This window comes from Plodia interpunctella, chromosome 7 (genome assembly GCF_027563975.2).
Source record: "Plodia interpunctella isolate USDA-ARS_2022_Savannah chromosome 7, ilPloInte3.2, whole genome shotgun sequence".
Taxonomy (NCBI): domain Eukaryota; kingdom Metazoa; phylum Arthropoda; class Insecta; order Lepidoptera; family Pyralidae; genus Plodia; species Plodia interpunctella.
The window spans coordinates 136151-158031 of record NC_071300.1 but is presented as its reverse complement, the minus strand read 5'-3'; the positions used below and the strand labels follow the sequence as shown (position 1 = coordinate 158031).

The window sequence follows — 21881 nt, the reverse complement described above, 5'->3', positions numbered from 1 at the left end:
ATTATACATAATTTTTATTTTTATTAGGACGCGTTGCAAAATGACGAACGGTAACTTTGAAGCTCGTAGCCCGAGAATAACTTAAATTTAGTGGCTCATAAACGAAAAGTTAAAAATTAATAAAGCGCTTTATGGTCGGCCGTAAAGGCGCCTCACTCAACAAAAATGTTAGTTTTATTTACACTGTTATGTTGTGCACATAAATACATAAATAAAAGTGAATACCTTGAACCCATACGAATGAGATCCTTGTACCGTAAGAACTTTCTGCTTGAACAAATTTAATGGCAAACAATTTTTGAATAAATATGTACCTACATACGGCAATAATGCTTACAGAAATTTGTAAAATTTTAATTATCGCTATAAAATAAAAAAAGGTTGCGCTCAGCACAGCTTTTGTATTTGAAATGATTTGCGTCACACATCACAGCAAGTAGCTGCTGTACACTAGGTGAATGTGACGTCTGAATTTTTATTTTGGAAAATCAAATTTTAAGGAAATAATGTTTTTATATGTAACGTAATAATTAAGCGTGGGTTGGAAAACGATTTAAACTCCATAGGTAAGAATTAGACAGATAAGATTAAGGATTATTTTCGGTTAATTGGAACCGAGCGGTGGTGGCGTCTGTTTGGGACGCACGTCGCGAATGTGGTAGTGATAGAGATGTCCACGCGTCAACAACATCGATAAATATAATTCACGAAGTATCGATAACTACAATGACATACATACAGTGTCACGTCTTTATCCGTTATGGCGTAGACAGAGCCAGTTGCAAATCTCAAAGGCAAAATGTACCTGTGTACGGACTTGTTGGCGAATTAGAGATTGAACAGCAATAGGTGGCTCAGACGAGGGAGGTTTAGCTACAGCGCTACAGTTCATATATCTCGGCTAGCAGCTAGCATATTCTATGTTTTTTCTTCATCTGCATCGTGAATACAATATAGAGTATAAATACCTGTATAACCACATCCTGTACTAGAAATTTAACTGCAACAAGCCTCAATATTTCTGTCTTTTACCGTTACTGCGCTTGTGTCAAAGTTCGATGTTTAAACAAAAAAAAATCCTTTTTACCTCAAATACAAACTCATATCAATACCAAGTACTGGTGGAATGAAATCGTAGCAGGTCTTAAAGGCCTGTTGAGAATCTTAGGACTTAAAGATGTTGATCAGCGACAACGTAACAAACATATTTACCATTGCAACATGGATGAAGAATAATAATTTAAATAAGACATACAGCGAGTAACGCCGCTTTTCGTATCGCGCGTCGGCTCTGTCTCGGGACACATTAATTAGACAAGTTGTGTCGCGGCGCCCGCCACCAGTCCCGCTCATTTTTTGGGACAGACAAACTAATTGGAATTCAAACAAGGTTTATATTTATGTATTTACTTGTTATCTAAGAACATACAATTTCATTCGAAATAAGTAGCACCGTTGTACTTGTATTTATAGTGTACTTTATAAGTATGTATCTTGTGTAAATAAATTGAGGAATAAATAATCGAATATAAACAGGGGACACAGAAGCAGGTCAATTGTAACGAGCTTGATTTGAATAAAACAGTCACATATATCGCATCTTGCAATATGGCGTGATTAGAGAATATTTTTTTCAGTTTCTTTGTTCCACAATGTTACACATATTTATCTCTAACACGGCAAAATCGATAACAAATCGCAAATATATTTCAACGCGAGTGTCTAGATCTTAGTCTAGTCTCGATTTCAGATTGGCTCCGGTAAGCCGATTACGATACGTCTGACACCACGGTCTTTGATTATAGTACTCGAGAGCAGAGAGCCATTGGGAGGAGTGTCTTCGCGATTGAGCTGTCTTGTCAATTTACTAGTGTCTATTCACAATCTATAAACATATAGAGACAGATTTCACAAATTGAGCTAGCGTTAAAATATATATAATTGTCCGACTCAACAATAAACAATATTTCTTCATCAACTATCACCATAGCATCAGTTAAAGGAGGTTTACAGCCTATGTAATTTCAGGCTCAACTTACAACTAAAACTCTGTAACATTAAGTAAATAACCCTTGCCCGAAGAATGGATATATTGTTTATACATAGTTTAAAAATAAATTGATTTTTTTATCTTTTCTCGATGGGTGCACGTTGTCTGGATATCGACAACTGCTGCCGGCTTAATTAACGTATGGACGTCCGTAACAGCGATACACAATGATATTGCTTCACGGGTGTCGGACAATGCTGGGATGTTTTAAAACTTTAACAATTACATACACTGCCAAGTTCTTTATAGTATTTTCGGGTAGTTAGGAAATTTTATATATGCCAAGTTGGACTACTGCAATAAACGAACATATTCAATCAATTCCCCTTGAACATTATCCGTCTTTTTTTTACTCAAGAAGTCTAGTGTTATGAATACTACAAAGACAAAATATTTCTTTTATAGCAAGAACAATACAACATAGCACTATAATTTAGAAATAGAACAGAACGCGATATCACATCACGACGAGCAGCGGTACAGAAACAATAGCTTGCGTCCCTCTGCACTAGGTTAACATTTCGATACATTTCCTGGACACAATACTAGGAGTAGTTTTATACGAGAACCTATTCTCAATAACAAGTATTTCCCACAGAAATATAGGGGTTTCACGGCTGCGACGACGACGCTATTTTACGTGCCTCGGTTTGCACAATTCAATTGAAATGTTCCACAGTACAGTATAGTAAACGTGGACATTATTATTGATACTCTCTAGTATATATTTTTTTTATTTGCCGATATTATCTCACTGTTTAAGTCTGGCAAAGGAGGAGTAGACCTAGGATAATGGTAATATAGGATAATATTGAAAACGTTTGTCATCGTTACAATTTCACGATTTATTTACTAAAACAAAACAAAAACGTTAGACTAACCATAAACACATGCGTATAATGTACAGGTACATTATACGCATTATGTGGATTGAGTTATAAGCCATTTGACGGTCGGGAGGTATTACTATTGCTTTATCAGAATCTCATTTGTTTGATTGGTAGACAAAGTTCAAAGAACCCTCATTTATTATATTAGTTAATAATTTAGTTTAGTTAATAATAATGCAAACTCAGGGCGAAGCAAATAGCATACTATCTCATTAATCAGAAAATAGGATATCAATGAAGTTTCGAATAGATGTTGCCACTTAAAAAGAAGTCCCGTAAAATTAGAGTAAATTCTGATCGGCCACTTCTTGTGTTGTGAGCCCCGAGCTCGAGTGGGCCGGCAGCTGTCGGACCGGCGAGAGCTCGTTTGTGCAGCAACAAGAAAACTTTCTCGAGAAAAACCCGGGTATAAATTTGTGTACGGTAGATTAGCTACAAGCCGAGATCCGTGAATTTATAGAACATAATTTCTTGAATATATATGTAAGGATATTCTGAAGATAGAAATAAACTTAAGACCATCCGCCTAAACTTGAGTTTGTTTCAGGGAGAGGCTAATATTAAGTTTATCTCCACACCCATCTTTCGCCGTAACCTGCCTTAACATACTTCGTTTAATGTTTCGACAAAAAATATTTTGTGTATTTTAAAATGTGTGTGTGTGTCAAAGATGCCATCGGTTGTTTTTTCACAAAAGTTTATTGCAACGGGTAAATCTAGATCTGGTGATAAAGTGTCTAGTTGACTTGCCGCCGTGCGATCCGTCTCCGGCGCTAATGGCCGTGATTTGTTTGAGGCCTGGCCGCGGCTATCAACTGAACACTCCCCATATTTTACACGTCTCCACAAAACTTTGGATGGATAACTAGAGCATTAATAAACATTACGTGACAATGAAAATACAAAGACAAAAGAAGTAATTGAAATTAATATATCGACTATGAACTATCGGCTGATTTGTTTGTGAAATATAGAGTATATAATAACAAAAAAAAATACTATTTTATTCGTTATGTACTCTATATTCAGGTCGCGCAAGTGTGGCCATAAACTCCAACTCATCCGTCTGCCTTTTTTTTAAGGTATGGAAAGACTCTAGTCTCGTCCATCCAGCCACGGGAAGCCAGACGGGTATGTGGGACTCGAACCCACTAAAACCACATGGTGCCAATGCCATTTGTGCCGGGACCATGTGCTACTCTTGCTCCACAGCCCCGGCGCGGCGGCCGCTGGCTCGGCTGCTCGCCTCGGAGCAGCCAGCGGGACGACTCGTCTTGGCTAAAGACACGCAGACACGGGCGCGCCTTTCAACCCGGGGGCCGTTTCGCCAGACAGCAGAATACCCGTTTCCGTCACCCGACCGGCTCTTATTGTGGGCATTTGGTAGTAAGGTAGTTTGGCCATAAACTCGTCCGTCTGAGAGTGCCAACCCGAAACTCATGACGCAACCACTTTGTTCTGCAAGTTCCTTCTGCACTCAATCATCAACTCACGACAATGGCTTGTTTACACCTATCGATGTTACCGTCCATGCGCCCGATTGGAGCCGTGCTGGCAATATTTGTGTGACTCTATGTAAAGTGCTAGTTAATACTTGTCACAATTTAATACACAATCAGTGTTGAAGCACCAGCAGTATCTTGCGACTCCCACGTCCCAATGACTGGTTTACCGCTCGTATTAACTTTTCGCCGCTCGGATACTATTTTTGTTTCGTTGATATTTCGGACGATACCCTGGTCAATGTTCCGTAATATTCACGATGTAAATTTTATATGATGTTGACTATCTTTGTGTAAATCGATATCGAAACTCTGTATGTAATATACTCTGTATCTTTTCTTGTGTGAAATCTTATAAAACATTTTTCTACAAATACAAGAATTGCATTTCTTTATTACAAAGACATAAAACCCACTTCATGGCCACTACTGAAGGTCCAAGTCACCATTAGTAGACACTGCGCTCAAAGGAAGGCTCCAGGTCAGGACACAGGAAGAAGACTTGGTTATTCATTTCTGATGAATCTTTTTTCATCAAACTGGAGGAAACAATTTGTTCCCGGCAAATTGGCATGCTTTCGTAGGCATTCATTCCTTTAAAATGACAATTTCCTATTGCCGCGTGTACACACCGCACATTAGAGCCGCGAACACGTTGTTCGCGAGCTGTGAAGCGGTAGATAACCACATGCTACGGTTATCAACCAAAGTGGTACAACACCTCAGTTATTATAACGTGGGGTTTGAGTTTAACTCTGTAACAAAGTGATATCGAGTGGTCAACGATACAATGTCGCTTGTAAAAATATGATGGTTGAATGTGATCAGATGTCCAGAATAAGAATGAAATAGAAAAGATATGTACAAATATCTTAAGAGACTTGTATTTAAAACTAGTAGCAATAATAAAGCAGCTCTCACCGGCAGGTGGTCGACCTCCTCACCCCCTCCCGTTTTATCCCTCTCTTGTCGTTCGGCAAATAAGATGACTTCAAAATAACGCCTGCGACAATCGTTTTTTCAATTCAAATTTGGCAATATTGTTTTAGTTTCATGGATGAAAATAAGTATTTGTTTCAGAAAATATAATATATCAAAATCATTATATTACTAGCTTTTGCCCGCGGCTTCGCCCGCGTGAATTTCCCACGGTAACAGGTATATTTCCGGAATGAAAGGTAACCTCCTTACTTCAAGTTTGATATGCATGCAAAAATTTATGAAGATTAGTTGAGTAAATAGAACGTGAAGAGGTAACAAACTTACTTTCGCATTTGAGGGTAATATTAGATTTGCTCACACAATAATTGGTATACGATACATAGTATAAACGATTAAAAGGAAAACGCAATTGAATAAGTAGACCCGCCTTATTTTAAAAAATCCTTACCATAGTAATAATTTAATGCACTTAAATTTCAATACTTTGCATATTCCTTTGTGAATAGCCGACAAAATTAATAGGTGTCAAATAAATAAGCTACAGTCGTTAACAACTCCAATTCCTAAAACTTCTCTGTATAAAGCAATCATTAGAACAATTTAAAAGAGATAGTCATCATGAATAAATTATTATCTATTGTGCAGTTTTCATTGCCTCGCTTTGTATCGTCCGTCGGGACGTCCCGCGGAGAGCATTGATTGAGCGACCGGCGCTCCGCCGCCGTAGCAGTGTGCTACGGGACGCCCGTCCAAGGATTCATTGCAACGTAATATGCTTCTATTTTCACCGATTTCTTTTTTTATGTCGCTGCTATAGATAAAACTGATTTAGTATTTTTCAACAAATAAATATTATTTTAAGCGAAATAAATATACATATATAACGACATAAAGGACTTCATTTATCTTTATCTTTTAAAAAAATAGGTATCTTTGTAAGCCAATAACTAGTAGGACGCTTAACCCTATTAATCCTATTGGTTTAATAACAATCACGCCATGTTGTGTGAATGTGAACAAAAATATTAGGCATTCAGTGTCACACTGCTATTGATTATTGACAGTCACATAATGAAGTGTGAATGTCAGGAAAAATATTATTCTGTGTCATACTGGTGACTAACTGGTGTGACAGCGAGTCGGCTCTCCAATTTACCACCATACACCACAATAAGTTATTGTTTTACACGAGTGTTTTTGTTTCCGGTGATCCCTGATGTGCGCGGCGTCATGTTTACTTTACCTTATAATCTCCACAAGCGGCGCAAAGAAGCGTCGTAATGGCAGCTGAATTATACGCCAGTACAGTTGTGGAATTTTAATTAGGTTTGTAATAACGCGGGATTATTTGAGTTTGCTCTGCGGTTGTTATTAACTAAGTTGGGATTTATCATTGGGAGCTTAAATATAATGAAGTGTAACAATATTTTTTCAGGATCACTTAATAAAATCATAAACCATCAACTACTGGCTTTTTGAAACTATATTGTATTTTTAATTTGACACAACTTGTTTGTTATAAGCTTCCGATTCAGTGATGATGAAGTTCTATAGATACTGACCTCATCATTACATATTACCTATAAAAAGAAATCGCGTCTGTCTGTACGACGCTAAAACTACCAGACGGATTTTTGTACGATTTTCACCAATAGATAGTGTAATTGCTGAGGAAGGATTTGGTGTATAATGTATTATTGTTTTACCCGAACGTGGCCGCTTGTATATTATATATGAAGTCAGTTCCTAAACTTTGTCATTACTTATGAATTTAAAGCACTTTCATTTGTCAAAATAATGTACGCAAAGAACAAAAAAGTGTGTCCCAAACACTGTCAAGTTCCAAGTGGAATACTTTCCACTGCGATCTAAAACTAAAAATCTACAATACCGATGCACTTAGCGTCCAAAATTTAAAATATCTATGTTTGAATAATCATTTTTTCGTTGCGTAAGTTTTAGTTTTAAAAAATATATTTTGAAAGCTATGCATTTCCGCAAGAGAATGCTTAAGAAAACATCTTTCAGATGGACAGAAGATTGAGAATTGAGATTGCGAGGAGCGAAGTGACGAGCCAACATAAACCAAACCAAGAACACACTTGACAGATAATCATGCATTTCGGTACGGTCAACAGAAGAAGCTAGTCAACTTGTCTCTCGCCCCTAAAAATGTAAATATAAGATTTTAGTCAGAGGACATTTTGAGACAACCAACAATAATGGAACCAACCAAACAACAATAATGGAATGAAGTAGGTTTTTTGTTTGGTCTATGATGTTGATGACCCGTAACTTTTTAGGGGAAGGGACAAATTTTTTGAGAGAGGTACAATTTTGGAATGGAAAATTTGTGGAAGTGACATTGAGAGAACCATGTGGACATTTTGAAAAAGAATTAAGATTTTGGTAGATTCTGAACTTCAAACAAATCACGAATTCTTATTGACATATTTTCGTTATTGTAATTCAAACCATTTTATATATAAGCTTTATAAATTTTGATATTTTAAATCATTAATAATGTGGCTGTTAATTAATTTTCAACTTGGAGTTTTAAATTAGCTGTTGCAATATTTATTATTTTTGAAGTGTTTGGTTTTGTGTAATTTTAAGTTAGGTTGTGATGTGGGTTCTGAGCATGAGTATTTTGTATGAGATTGTAATACAAATTCCAAATTTATGATCTATGAAAGCACTCATTAATATTTTCTGCTTTTTTGCAAAGATTTTGCGTATAGTGGGGGTAAATAACTATTTCATTATCAATGCTATATAACACTGCTAACTTTTTAAATACATACACTGGGCAAAATATGGGTAGATATAAGGCACTACTCATTTTCACTAAAACGCATTTAAATTTAGTTCACAGGTAGATACTTAATTCATCCAAATATTACTAAGGAAGCGGTGCGGAAAAGGAACATAAATAAAAATTACTCAAAAACAAAGCACCGTCTTCTGTAGTAAACATGCGCTCTCAACGCTGAGTACACACATGCACAAGCAAATAACTTCATAATTACTTACACACATACACAAATTGTAAATTCGCCTCTATTAGTGACACACAGAATCACAACTTGCCATGGCTAACCATCGCTCAACTAAGGCTCCTTTCATACTCACCACGCCGCGCCAGTCGCCACTCACAGGAACAATACATAATCATAATTAATGCCGTCAGGGCGCGCTGCCGTGACGTCACATCCGCACGGCTAACCATCCGCACGTCACACTCAAATGAGGAAACAGGAGGTAAAGCGATATTTGACATGTAATGGATAAGTAGGTACCGGTAGTGTCTAGGCAGGTAACTATTTGCTGGCTCGCACAAAGAAACTTATCCAACGCGTGTAAAACTCATGAGCTCGGTATTGTTTCCCTATTCCCCCATACCTCAGTAAAATGGTTTGCTAAACGTGGAATCCCGTCTCGTCTTCACTTTTCCGTTTTAATTTTTCGTTTCGTTAAGAATGTCTATAGACTTCCCTATTTATTTAAAAAACTAAAGTTCTTTTAGGAGGAGCTTCAGGTACGCTGCTACACGCTGCTGGAATAATATTACACCCTCTATAAGAAGGTCTTTGACTATTAATACTTTTATTTGTTTTATTTTTATTGTTTAAATTAAAAAAATATTTCATTAATTCACAATCATTCTGGAATTCTGCAGCGTGAGATTATTGATTTCTTTTATTTTTAAAAGAAGTGTTGCGTGGTGCCACATTTTAGCGTCACTTAGTTGTAAGTTTTAAATTTAGTCTTATTTTAGGGTTGGTACCCGCAGAAAACCAGCGTCATGGCCCAGCCACGACACATGCTAAGCGGGGGCCATTTTGGTGCATGTTTTCATTCGTCTTTTTTTATGAATATAGTGTTAAAATTATTAATTTAACCAAATAAACATTTTTTCTTTATTTCTTTGTATTAATACGAGATTAAAAAAACAAAGCATATGCTACCATGGAACATTTAATGAGTCAATCATAGTTATTTGTATCAACGAGTAATTTTGCCAAACATGCACATATCCAATCGCTCTATTCGTAAATGCAAACACGTGGCTGTGTTCGCCGCCCGTACTGCTGTAACAACCGCAATTTGCGACAGTTAGGAGAGCACTTAATATCGCGCACTGCAAGAAATATGAAGACTGCCTACTAGACTAATGAGGTGACTGACTAACGAGGTATAATACATGTGATAAGTATGTGTGTCTTCTTTTTGTTCATTCATTCCCGGCGTAGTTTACACATTAGATAGGAACTCCTTGCCTACGATCTTGTATAATTTAACGGCAAGGCCTCACGGGTATCCCAAATGTGTGTGAACCAAAAAAATCATTCACATTTACAAACTTTTACACAAATTCATTTGAAATCATATTATTAAATACAGCGTCAGCGTCGACTCGGCGGTAGAAAGACATAAGTTTAATGCGCCCCAAAATTATCATAATTATTCCATTTGATGGGGAACTTCCAAAAATCAAATAAATAATTTAATCAAACTAAGTTAGTTAGGCGCTGCTTAGCAATGCTAAGTGAGGAGCGAATGTTTGTACAAGTAGGTCATACCAGAATATTTAAAATACATGTGTACAAACAAATCTAACCCATAAAGTACCATGTATATTGTCGAGTGAATAGTGAAATAAATAAAGCCCATGTGACGGGAGGCTTGTTTTCTCTTTTTATTTACTTTTGGTAATTTGTTTGTAATAAAATAGACAGCTCTCAGCTGGAGATTGGAGCGCCAAGTATTTATATTGGAGCAAACAACAACACAAAGTATTCCCTCGGGAATTAAAAAGGCTCGTCTCCCAAACATTAACATGGTACGCAGACAACCGAGGCCAGGGAGGGCTCGCGATTTCGATCAGATTGAAATTAGTAAAACAAAGTGACTTGATCCGGAAATTGAAATCAACAATTACGATGTAAATCTATTGAGTTTTACATACTAAATGCGATGAAATACTTCGCAGTTACATTACAATAATTGTATTGTAATATAATTTCGTCGAATTTCGTCGAAGACGCCACAAAGTAGGCAACGTACGAGTACATCGGTCTCAACAAAAATGCTTGTAACCAGTTTAGTTACAATGCTAGCGCACGCCGCGTGCACAGAATGACCGCAATCGACGCGGTCATATCCCGCGAGAATATAATTCAATTGTTCCTAATGTCGCTCACATCCTGGATTATTGGCTCGTGATCGCAAAACAAAGTGAATTTTATGTTATGACCATACGATTACAATTAAATTTGCTAAAATTGCAACTTGAGAGATAAATATCTATAAAAATAATTACGCACTTTTACAAACCCAAAGGCAACTGTGTATAGTCAAGACTTTTGTCAATTTCCGACCTTTCTTGTGTTCATGAATTAATTGCAGAGTAGGCTGCCCATATCTTATCCGAGACTACAGTAATATCTCGCAAAATCCCGTGGACAGTTTTCATTAGGTAAAGGTAAGGATAACGCGACTGTGTTATTTCTGGAATATCTGTAACGTGTTCCCTAATCGATCGACATAGTGAGTTTGTGCACAAATATCACATGTTGTTTTAGGACGGGAGAGCGGGCGCTCGCGAGGGTCTCGAGCTGTTGCGATAACTGGAATCCTCGTTTAGTCTGCTGAAACCATGTGCATCGAGATATCATTTTATGTAATAGGTTACAATACATATAAAGAATTAAACTGGGAAACCGTAAATAACATATGTAATTTAGTAAATAATTTTACGGAACCTTCGGTGCGCAAAAATCCAACTCACATTTGACAGATATTTTCTTCATTACCTACTTCTAGTCCATGTAATAATAGGTATACATCCGAGAATCTCAATCTAAAAATCAATATGATTAATTATGATATAATTATGAAAAAAAGAGAGGATAGATAATAATAATATATATTTCCATCATGTCTCTAGTACTAGTGTAACTATTTATATCGATGTCTCATTGTGCGAGCTAACACCCGCCGAACGCGACGAGTGAGACGAGGCGCGAGATAAGCCGCTTTCCTGCTTTTCACATTCTCGCGAATTATTATTATCTCATTTTTAAAGTATTTACATAAAAGTCATATATTTATCTTTGCAAAGTTTATGTTACATACTATGACTACCCTTGAGAAATTAGTTGAAGCTCAGGTCCACAAAGAACTTAGTGATGTTTGATTAAACACGTTTGTGACACCGGGACGGGGCTCCACAGTGGAATCTACGACTGTGGGGAAAATCAATGTCGAGCTCTCTTGTACATGACGTCTATAACACTGGATCCCAAAGAGAGGTTCGATTGAATACTTACCTCCTAGAGATGCCTCCCGGACCAGGGTTCGGAATTGTTTATAGTACTTATTGTAAGGAAGTATATTTCTTGATAGCACTATATCAACCCTAATTGTTCTTATTTCGACATTTTGATTTAGTAGACCATCAGAAACACACATTACATGTTGTACAATATCTAGTTCCAAGAATTGAAAATAATTTCCATTCGCTAAATTTTAATCGTGTGCATTGTGCAAGGTGGCGTAAAGATGTGAATATACTTTCATATTGTTAAGAATGAACGCCCGTTTTATCATATATGACCGACATTTTATTATTATGTACGTTATTCTATTTTGTTTAGATTATGTACTAAAATCATATCAACATCAATATCAACATGTGTGTACTAAAATCACCCTTAGATTTTATAAACACCCTTAAACTCCAACAGATTAGTCATTTGTTTCTACCTTGTGTTAATAGCAGCGAGTAATTGATACTTTCGCAGATCTTATTAATATGATTTAGTAGCAGTCGTTGCGGGGCGCCCTCAACTTTGTTATAAAGTGCAGCCTTATCTCGCACCTGAGAACACTGCCGACTGCCGAATATGAGGTAATAAACAAAGATATTTAACAGTAGACAGTATATACTTCGTTTTATATTTATTATCAAATGGTTTAACTGGTGGTGACGTCGTGGGCCAGATCATGAGGTTATTACCTATGCTTGAACTTCGCGATTGCTGACCCATGCGTCAACTCGTGAACGGGTGCTGTCAGGGGGGGACTTGTCACCTTGATTCTTGTACATATCGGGGAAAGATTATAAAAACAGGCAAAGGGGCACGCAGGGTAAACCAAAAATAATAATAACATAGCCGACTAAATGGGCTTCTGCGGGGAAAACCAATTATCATGTTTAGCTAACTGACGGGATGAGGGTATTTCTCTAAAATATTATGTACAGCCCGCAATGAACAGGCAATAGAAGTCTTATCTCAAGTTACAGCTCAAATGTGATGCAAGTGCTCTAATGTTGATGTAATACATGATATTCAGGTGCTCACTCCAGCACATTTTATATCAGGGGAAGCTTTAATACGAGTACCAGACCGCGACTACTCTACTACCAACGTGAATTTATTGACGAGATGGCAACATACCCAATGACTGGTACAAGGATTCTGGAAACGTTGGCAAACGAGTTCGTCGCGACTAAATCAGAGACCAAAATGGCTAAAAAGAACACCAGAATTTAAAATTGGAGACATCGTTTTATTGAAGAACGCATATGCCGCCGAGCAGGTGGGCATTAACTAGGAAAGTGGAAAAACATCCCGGAAATAGCGACAGAACGAGTTCATAATGTGCGTGCAATGGCAAGTTAGCAAAGGATCTATTTCCATGTTATGACGATTACCTATTTCAATGGACGATTAATGAATTATATATTATGCCATATAATGTGTCATTATAATTTTCTATAATTTATTCTGTGTATAATTTTGTTTATTTTTTCTTTATACAATTTAGTTTGTTTAACTTTAACTTAATGAGTATGTTACAATGTACTTTGAATAAGGATAATATTAAGGACAATAACAAAACTTACTAATATGCATTTGTTAATATATTTAACTTAACATAAACATGTTTGTTTCCGTATTTCAAAAGGTAAAAACGGAACCCTTATAGGATCATTTTGTTGTCAGTCTGTTCGTCGTTCAAAGGTCTTTTTCTCAGGAATTCGTGCGCGCAAAGTTGAAATTTATATGAAATATCCAAATCGATGGTCCCTTAAAACTGTGGAAAATATATTAAACTTGCAAGTCTATATGACTATATATGTACTACATAGGTACATTCCCATCGAATCAAATCATTACAAAAACACAAAGCAATCTCTGTGCGGGTGCAGAAAGCTGTCGTGGGTTTCTGTTAAAATGTTACAAACTATTCTGTACAGCGGAATACACTTGTAGAAATTATTTACATTATTTATTTCTCGTGAAGAGAGCTCTTATCTGTTGGCCTCAGTTCCATTTCATATCTTTTCTTAAATTAGTCAAGTTTTGTCTTCTTTAAAGGAATACTGTAAAAGTTTATATGGCTATAAATGAATTATTCATCTTCGACTCGTATTATGCTGGAAGTGACTTATAACTGTAGTAAATTAAGGTCTAATTTTAATGGTCCCATAAACAGTGGCGGAAAACCAAAAGGATACGTTGCATGCACTCTACCAGGTGTACAACCTGCGAAGTACAACGTACTGGGCTCACTCTGCCCCGTGCGAACTGCGCCGCTACTTGGCCACTTTGTGCCACTCCTCGGCTCCTGGCGGCGCTTTGAATATTCATGCTCTGTTTGCGAAGCCCGAGGGAAGGGGGGGGGGGGGGTGAGGTCGCCAATAATGCGCTGAATACATCACTCGCCACTAAGTTGCAACTGAACACGATTCCATTGACAAAACGAAATGTTCACAAACAAAAGTGGGTACCACACTTCAGTGGTATAACATCACGCGAGCGTATAACTAACACACTAACGTATACTAACGCTCGTAAGTAATCATCTTTGATTTCGATTACATTTCAGACCTTGGACTTTAAGAATGGTCATTATGAAGAAAAGACATCAACGAGTCATATATTGTCGCCCAATTCTTCTTCAAAATTTAATTTATTTACACAATACAGACAAATAAATAAAATTTAACTGCGTTTATTAAACTGGATAGTAACATTAACTGGTTTCCATTGCAAAATTTTTATTTTTATCTTGTATCTGTCTGTAGGTCTGTCCGTCTTCTGTTTGTTCAGGGTAATTTGAAATCGGTAGGATGAAATAAAGGGTGGAAATTGTGAAATTTCGTGATTTTTGAAGTGAGATACATGAAATTTTGATTTACATACGTTTGTATGTTAGGAAAAAACGAACATGACACGTCGTGAGTGAGCGAATGGGATCCGTGGCGGGAAACGGGAGAAAAGAACGAGGAACGGAAGACAACATGAATGTTAATCAATCCTGCAGAAAACTGTATAAAAAATGGCTGAAATATGTTGACGCGGGCAAAAGCTAGTTTTAGAAATTAGTTCAGCGATGTGCTGTTCTCGAAATTCAAAAAGAATCGAGTGCACGAAAACAGTCAGGAAACAGCGACAAATTAATACTATTTACTTTTAAAACATCTCTTTAAATTCTAGGGGAAAATACTTCCAAGAATTGAAAATTTACTGGCGGCAAATCACTGCTTACAAAAGTAAAGTAGGTAACTAAGGATTAGTTGCTTTTGAGCTGACAGTGCGCTTAATAAAGTAGGTTTCATTTTCCTTGGAACTTGTAGGTCAGGTTCGTAAGCACGAAACCTTTCGTTGGATTATTTGTTAGTTTGAATCAAACTATAATAAAAATCGTCGCTATGAGATGAAAAGCATGCAGCTTCCTGGTTCATTCGTCCTGCAATCTCTCTGTAACAAATGGCACTTCTCATTGTGTGCGAGGTCGAGCGAGCGAGCTCTGTCGCAGGCGATCGCGTCTGAAGAGCATTCTCTTTAAATAGCTATTTAGTTGATACCTGAACCGAACTGGATGGATATCACTGGGTATCGACCTCTCGCATTCGGTGAATAATTCTTTAAACATTTCTTTCTGGTCTAAATAATATAAAGTTTCGTTATATACTATAACTAAATAGCAATCCCTAGCTAAAGCTATATTTTTGTATCAAGTGTTAGCTCTATTCAAATGATATTGGTGCCGCTCACCCGCCTATTCCGTTTACCTTGGGACGGAGCTCTCACGCGGAAAATTCAGGTCGGGTGAACATTGTTAGATAATGCGATATGAGAGCGAAATTAGGTTTCTACACTACCTACAGCGTGCCTACCCAACGTCTAATACTCATCCATTTAGTTTTTCTATAAAGCTACACTCTTGATCAAAATTACCATGATAAAGAGACAAATCATAAGATTCATCATTTATTGCAAATTAGTATATTTACTAATTTATTGCAAATAAGAAATATTTTGATAAAAGGCAGTGGTTTTATCAAAATATCTCCCATTTTCAACGATTCCTCAGAGATTAAAGGACGCATCAAGCTCTCCGACCCTCGGTCCGAGTTCCGCCACACGCCTTGGCACATCCGGGGCTCGCACACATATAATTGTCAAAGCAAGTTTCATTCGGCACGGTGTAACTTACATTGCTCTCATCGCTGACTGTCGATCGGATTTCCAGTCTCGCCTCTGCGTGTTACCTCATCTAATTATTTAATTCCAGCGATTCTTATTGCAGAGCAGAGTTTTATTTTCGCATGACAACTGTCAAGTTTTCTTTTACTTTTTTGATTTACCTATGGAGGTTATCTTAAATTAGTACTTAAACCTCAACAATTCTTCCTTACTTTATTTGTGGAAATTTTACTGGCAACGGAAAATAATAGTTCAATAAAATATTACGTGTAATTTACAATATTTTTCTTTTAACCATGTCGAACTAATAATAGGTATCAATAGCACCAGCGTAGAACTTAATAAACAATGATTAGGAATACAAATAGTAGAAAGTAGTTCAGCAAATCGAATGGGAGTTGTGAACACGAACGCGGCGACGAGCGCACACGCACGAAAAAAAAGAAAGATGAAAAATCAATATTGTGACATAGTTATATAAAAAAAGTGATAACTTAAACTTTTAATGACGGAACCAAGGAGTACCTAATAATTCCATCTATAAGAAAAAATCTATATTAGATTATACAAGTAGAAGAAATTATCAATACCGTAGCCAATGTTTCGAAATCAGTATTCCAGTCCGTCCATGAGCAGCGCGGTTCCCGCCCAAGAATAGAACCATTTCTAAACTGTGACCAGAAGCCTGAACAGCTGATACCATCATATTATATTTGCAAAAGATAAATGAGTGATCGCAGCGCGCTGCAGTGCCTTCGCTGCATTGAACCCATGTGTTCCGTTTGGCAGCTTCCAGCCGTTTTCAGATAATTCCGGGTAGGAATGATGACGGAAATCTACTTTAAAACACTGCTATAAAGACTACAAGCAAGAGCACAGAAAGGCTCCAGTACGGCCACACACCGTGTTCGACGTTAGTTTTCAAAGGCGAGGCGCTGTGCCATGCCATTCAATTATTATGGAATGACCCATACTCATTAATTTAAAATTTTACTACATATTATCAAATAAAAGTGTTTTGAATAATGTTAATAATGCCATAAAATTCTGGAATCGAATCCATTTTTCATCTCATTAAATTAGTAAAAAAATACATACACAGTAATGCTCTTATATCAGTGCTTACATAAGACATATCTGGCATGTAAAACGAAACCATATTAGATTTTTTTACATAACTGAGGTTTAAAGCGATAAAATTATACAATATGTACTGAGATGAGTTTAGGTATATATTGATTGGGGCATCCTTCATAACACAATACGAGGTACTATTTCCGAACATATAGCAGGCTATATCTCAGCAATAAAACAGCTCACACAACTGTGTAATGGCAGTTAAAAGTTTAAAGACATCGAAAACTGCCGTTCGAACAAATGATTCTCCTTCCTAGACACGGCTGCGACCTGCCCCGCTGCAACCCGCGGAAACGCCGGCCGTTACCGCGTGTCCATTGTGCTCGTCAGTCATTGTGTTACAGCTGTATCTGAGCACAGAGCTATTGTATTTCGAGACGTATAAGTATAATAATGAGAATATCGGCGAAAAGTTTTAAGATTGACATCATAACGGATGTCAATCCTAAAAGGTTGAAGGTTCTCCTGCCTCATTTATGATGTTAATTCATACTTGTAGTTTTACAATATGAAATTATTTGTTTGGATCATCTCGTATGTAATTTAATGCGCACAAGTTGTTTAGTACTGAATTCTCACAAGAAGCAGGAGCGCCTAGCTCAGCTAGTAATTAAAGCCTGTAAAGAAGAGGATTCTACACATGCATTATGCGCTCCGCGACAAACTTGGAGTATTTCTCTTAATTTAATTAAGTTCGTCGCTCGAACATATCTGTTCATCTGTCCCACCGTCGTCGGCGACCGCGGCGACGACTTCCACTAACGACTCCGCGATTTATGCGCCTGTGTTTATGCGCCGTTGTCTCAACTAAGCGCAAACAAGAAATGTTCCAGGCATTTCAAAATTTGGCACCACTTAGGGAATTTCATAATGGAATCTTAAATTAATTCATTCTTCCCGCTAGATTTACGCAAAAACATCAATAGTTAGATAATGATGTTAACAATGCGGCGAGGCTGCGAGTGAAGAGGCTTAACGTCACGCACGAGTGTCCGACTGCTCGCGAAGGAAACTGGTTGATTAGATTCCCCGCGACTGCGAGTGGCTCACGCGCGACCTAGCTCTGACCTCTTCACCTTACCCGATTAGCTTTCACCCATGTTTGTAAACTAATTACATAAAGTATGGAAGGATCCACATAATGCTTAGCCACCTGCCGCAAGAGTCCTGTAAGCACGCTTGGTCCTTGTGACTAGAGCGATACTGAACTTTTGTAGCTTTGCTGTCCTGGTGTCCAGACCCATGTCTTGATAAAATTATGTGCATATTTCCGGCAGTTGCCGTCGGTGTCACGTCCCGCACACAAATCACATCTCCGTATGTACAGGGGCAAACGCATGTCAAGTTTTCCAAAGATGGATCTCTTTACATAGATAGTAGAGACGAAATTTCAATACCAATAAGTAGGGTGATGAGTTGCTAACCGTACCATGTACTATATCGCACACACCCCGCGCTTCACTATCAGGGGTGAACCATAAATAACGCACTGAAATTTGTAACAACAATGTTTTCATAGACTACACGTCTAGCAATCCTTGCAGCAATAGCGACATTATAAACTTATTTACAGAGCGGTTCATTTATATATAGATACATAATCCCTCTGGTTGTAGATAGAGGCAAGAGGAGAGGCTCTTATCCAGCTGGAGACTGCAAGACTGCTGCCGTAATAAAAACGAGGAATTCAAAATAATAATGTGGTGTCTTCATAACAATGCTAAGAACTCGATAACGAATGCCGAATTCCTTATGTTATGAGTGAAGCTAAGGATCTGCGACTAAAGTGTCAATATATATTATATTCGTCAAGTATATTTTAGCTAAAATTATGATTATTCTCAATTTTATAAAAGAGCGGAATGACCGGCGTAGTTTGACTAAATACTGAGCTGAGGCCGCGTCCTATGCGGTGAAGTTTCTATTGCTCCATAAATTAACGCTTAACAAACTTTACAATATTATTGTAAAATTATGCATCTGCTTCGTTAAAAATTCACTTCTGTGGTAAATGTAAACGATGGTTTTGCAACATTATAAAGTTTAATAAATGTTAAATGTTATAACTACTTATTCACACACACAAACACACACACACACACACACGCACATACACACACACACGCACATACACACACACACACAACATACACCTCATACATACAAAAAAAATATGTACGAGGTATAATGGAGAGTATGCTATCATCCCAAAAACAAAAATTATCTAATATAAAAGTAAGTTGTGTTTTTCAATAAATCGAAATAGGAAGTTGCCACTCGGGTGGACAGTGTTCGGAAGTTACATCATATCTTCACGTCAGAAATTCCAGTGTTTCAAGACAATAGCGTGTTATGATTTTTCACTCCAATACGTGATAACTCACTAAGGGTCACAAAAGGAAGCTCAGAATAGCCCAACAAGATCGAATCAGAAATGTGGAAATCCATCGAAGTGGCGCCCAGAATCGATGACCGTTAGTGCACAAGCACAACACAGTACAGCACAAATCTAACAGACCTATGTCCAACAGAGGACTTTCTGTAGGTGAGATAGTGATGTTGACTGGATTAGCACGTGTAAGCTACGAGGGGTTACAGGCTAACCTACTATGGTTACATTTAGTAAAACAAGCATGCGACTCACCAAAGCTGCGCGTGCGACGGGCCGGGCTGCGGGCGAGAGGCGGCGCGCGCCGGGGGTGCGGCTGCGGCGGGGGGGCGGCTCTGAGGACAACCGCTACATATTACTACAGATCTGCCACTCGTTCCTCCTTCAGTCCGAAATGCCCGCCACCAGAGCACTGGGCGATCTCCCAACGCGTGGTGGTAGCCGTCATGGTACATCTGTACATGTATGTAACTAATGGGAGAAGTAGTTCTAAATAGTTTTCAAAAGGGAATTTGACTTCCTAGACTTCCAGATGCAAACATTTTAGATAGGTTCTATATTGAAAAAATACAAAATGATAAAATGAAAATGACTAACCGTGATCTTTGACAGCTGGCTGTGGATCTGGCGTCTTGGCTCTCCTCACAACAGGCGATTGAGGGGGTGAGGCTGGGGAGTCGGGCACGGGCGGTGGCAGCGCCAGCAGCTGGCGGTACAGCTCGAGCTCGTGGTAGAACTCCAGCGAATCCGGCGACCCATCCTTGTGCGTGCCGTCGCACGGGATGCCTACCCCCGCCCCGACCTCCGCCGTAAGACCGTTCAACACCAGGCGGCGCGCCGCCATCCCGCACGGGACGCATCCACAACCTGGATCTGATACACTCAAATACTCATGGACAATTGTTTCGCGTCCGATATTCCAATAGGTATATCAAGTTTGAGCAGCAAAGCAACGTAGTTGTTACAAAAGTTCAAAATATAATAGGTAGGAGCCACAGATAATAGCAGCATTCAAATAAGTAGTTACCACGGAGTAGTTACCTACTTATTAAACGGGTGAACATTATTGATACATATTATGCTCTTAAAACGTTAAATTGCTCAAATCTATAATTATTATTTTTCGTGGGTAGCTATTAAAATCCGGAGAGCTATGATTTAATATAGAAATCTAATTTTTTTCTGTAGATGAAATATAAGTAACAGATATTTAATATTCCAAGAAAATAAAATCTACGTTGAAGTAAACAAAAACAATCACTGGATAGTTGCGAGACCGCGAAGTTATACGTCCGCGACGCAATGAACACGGAGCGACGGCTGCTCCGGCGGACGCGCGCCGCGCGACTGCCGCCTGCACTGACGGTTGTTCCACTCAGCCTGAAACTGCGCACCGTTTGTTGCCGACACATTTTCTCAGGCCTATTTTGGGTCTATTACTCGAAGCTTATACCTATATAATAAACTAATGTTATACTAGTCTTTTTACATTAGGGTGTAAATTCAATTTGGTTTCGTAAAAACAATGTGCTTGCAAATTACATTCATTAACCTATTAGTCTCAGATGGCTTGTAAAAAGTACTTGTAAATAGTATTCGTCAAAATTATTGAACGTAAATTTACCGAACAATTAAAAAACAGATTCGAATTTCATAGCAATTTCTCCGATTCTGCTTCGATAAAACGTTTCCGAAATTTCCAAACACTTTTGTTTCAAATACTCTTCTAAAAACTTACTTCAGTTTTCTTTTTCTTTGGGCTAGAACGTGTAAGGTTTCAAATCTATGGTGTATAAGGTACTTTATAATCAGTGCAATATGAGCCAAGCCAGTTTAATATTTTTACCGTGGAATTAGTAGGTACTTGGAGTCATAGTAAAAATCATGGAATTAGTAGGTAATTCCCTGATTTTTACTGCGACTATATAGCTTACTAGTGAGCGAGTACTGCTACTAGATAGTGTGGGTAGTCTGTTGTAAAAGTCATGTAAACGTTATTGTTGTACCCAGACCCACGCGCGGGACCCTTTCTATATTTATGGTTGTACTTGTAAAATACCTATAATAGGAAACCACAATAAATAATTACTTTTGTATTCAATCATGTACCTAAATAACATTACAGGAAACCTTATGCAATAGTGAAGTCTTAAAACTATAATGTTTTATAATCATCAACATAATTTTCAATCCAAGTTGAAACCAAGTGGGTTAGGCCTCTCGTTAGTCAAGTCAATCACTCGGAAAATTATTCAGTTAAAATTATTTAAGAAATAAATTAAACAACTGATATTTCTGTAGCATTTTTCTGTCGTTTTTATCGACGATGCTGTTATTGTATCGATAGACACATGCCCCATTGCTACGTTGCGCTCCGTCGTCGGCCTAGGCTGAAATTGTATGAAGTTTCAACGTACGTCATCTTCAAAATCAGTCATTGTCAAAATCTATAGAAAACAACGGAGCTAC

The 21881-nt window shown here is 37.8% G+C and overlaps 1 protein-coding gene across 4 annotated transcripts in view; it reads right to left on the bottom strand.

Annotated features, from left to right (window-relative positions):
• Positions 1–20770, bottom strand: part of LOC128671476 (uncharacterized) — a 159772-nt gene extending 139002 nt beyond the window's left edge. For 2 of the 4 annotated variants that reach the window (XM_053747935.1, XM_053747939.2), the window contains exons 1-2: positions 20010–20769; positions 19668–19747 (exon numbers count right to left, since the gene is read on the bottom strand). In XM_053747935.1, coding sequence (XP_053603910.1) covers positions 19668–19747; positions 20010–20256 — 327 coding nt within the window. In that variant the 5' untranslated portion in view covers positions 20257–20769. Of the gene's footprint in view, positions 1–19667; positions 19748–20009 lie in introns of all 4 variants that reach the window. The other 2 variants (XM_053747936.2, XM_053747937.2) reach the window with 2 other exon arrangements.
• Between the last annotated feature and the right edge of the window lie 1111 nt (positions 20771–21881).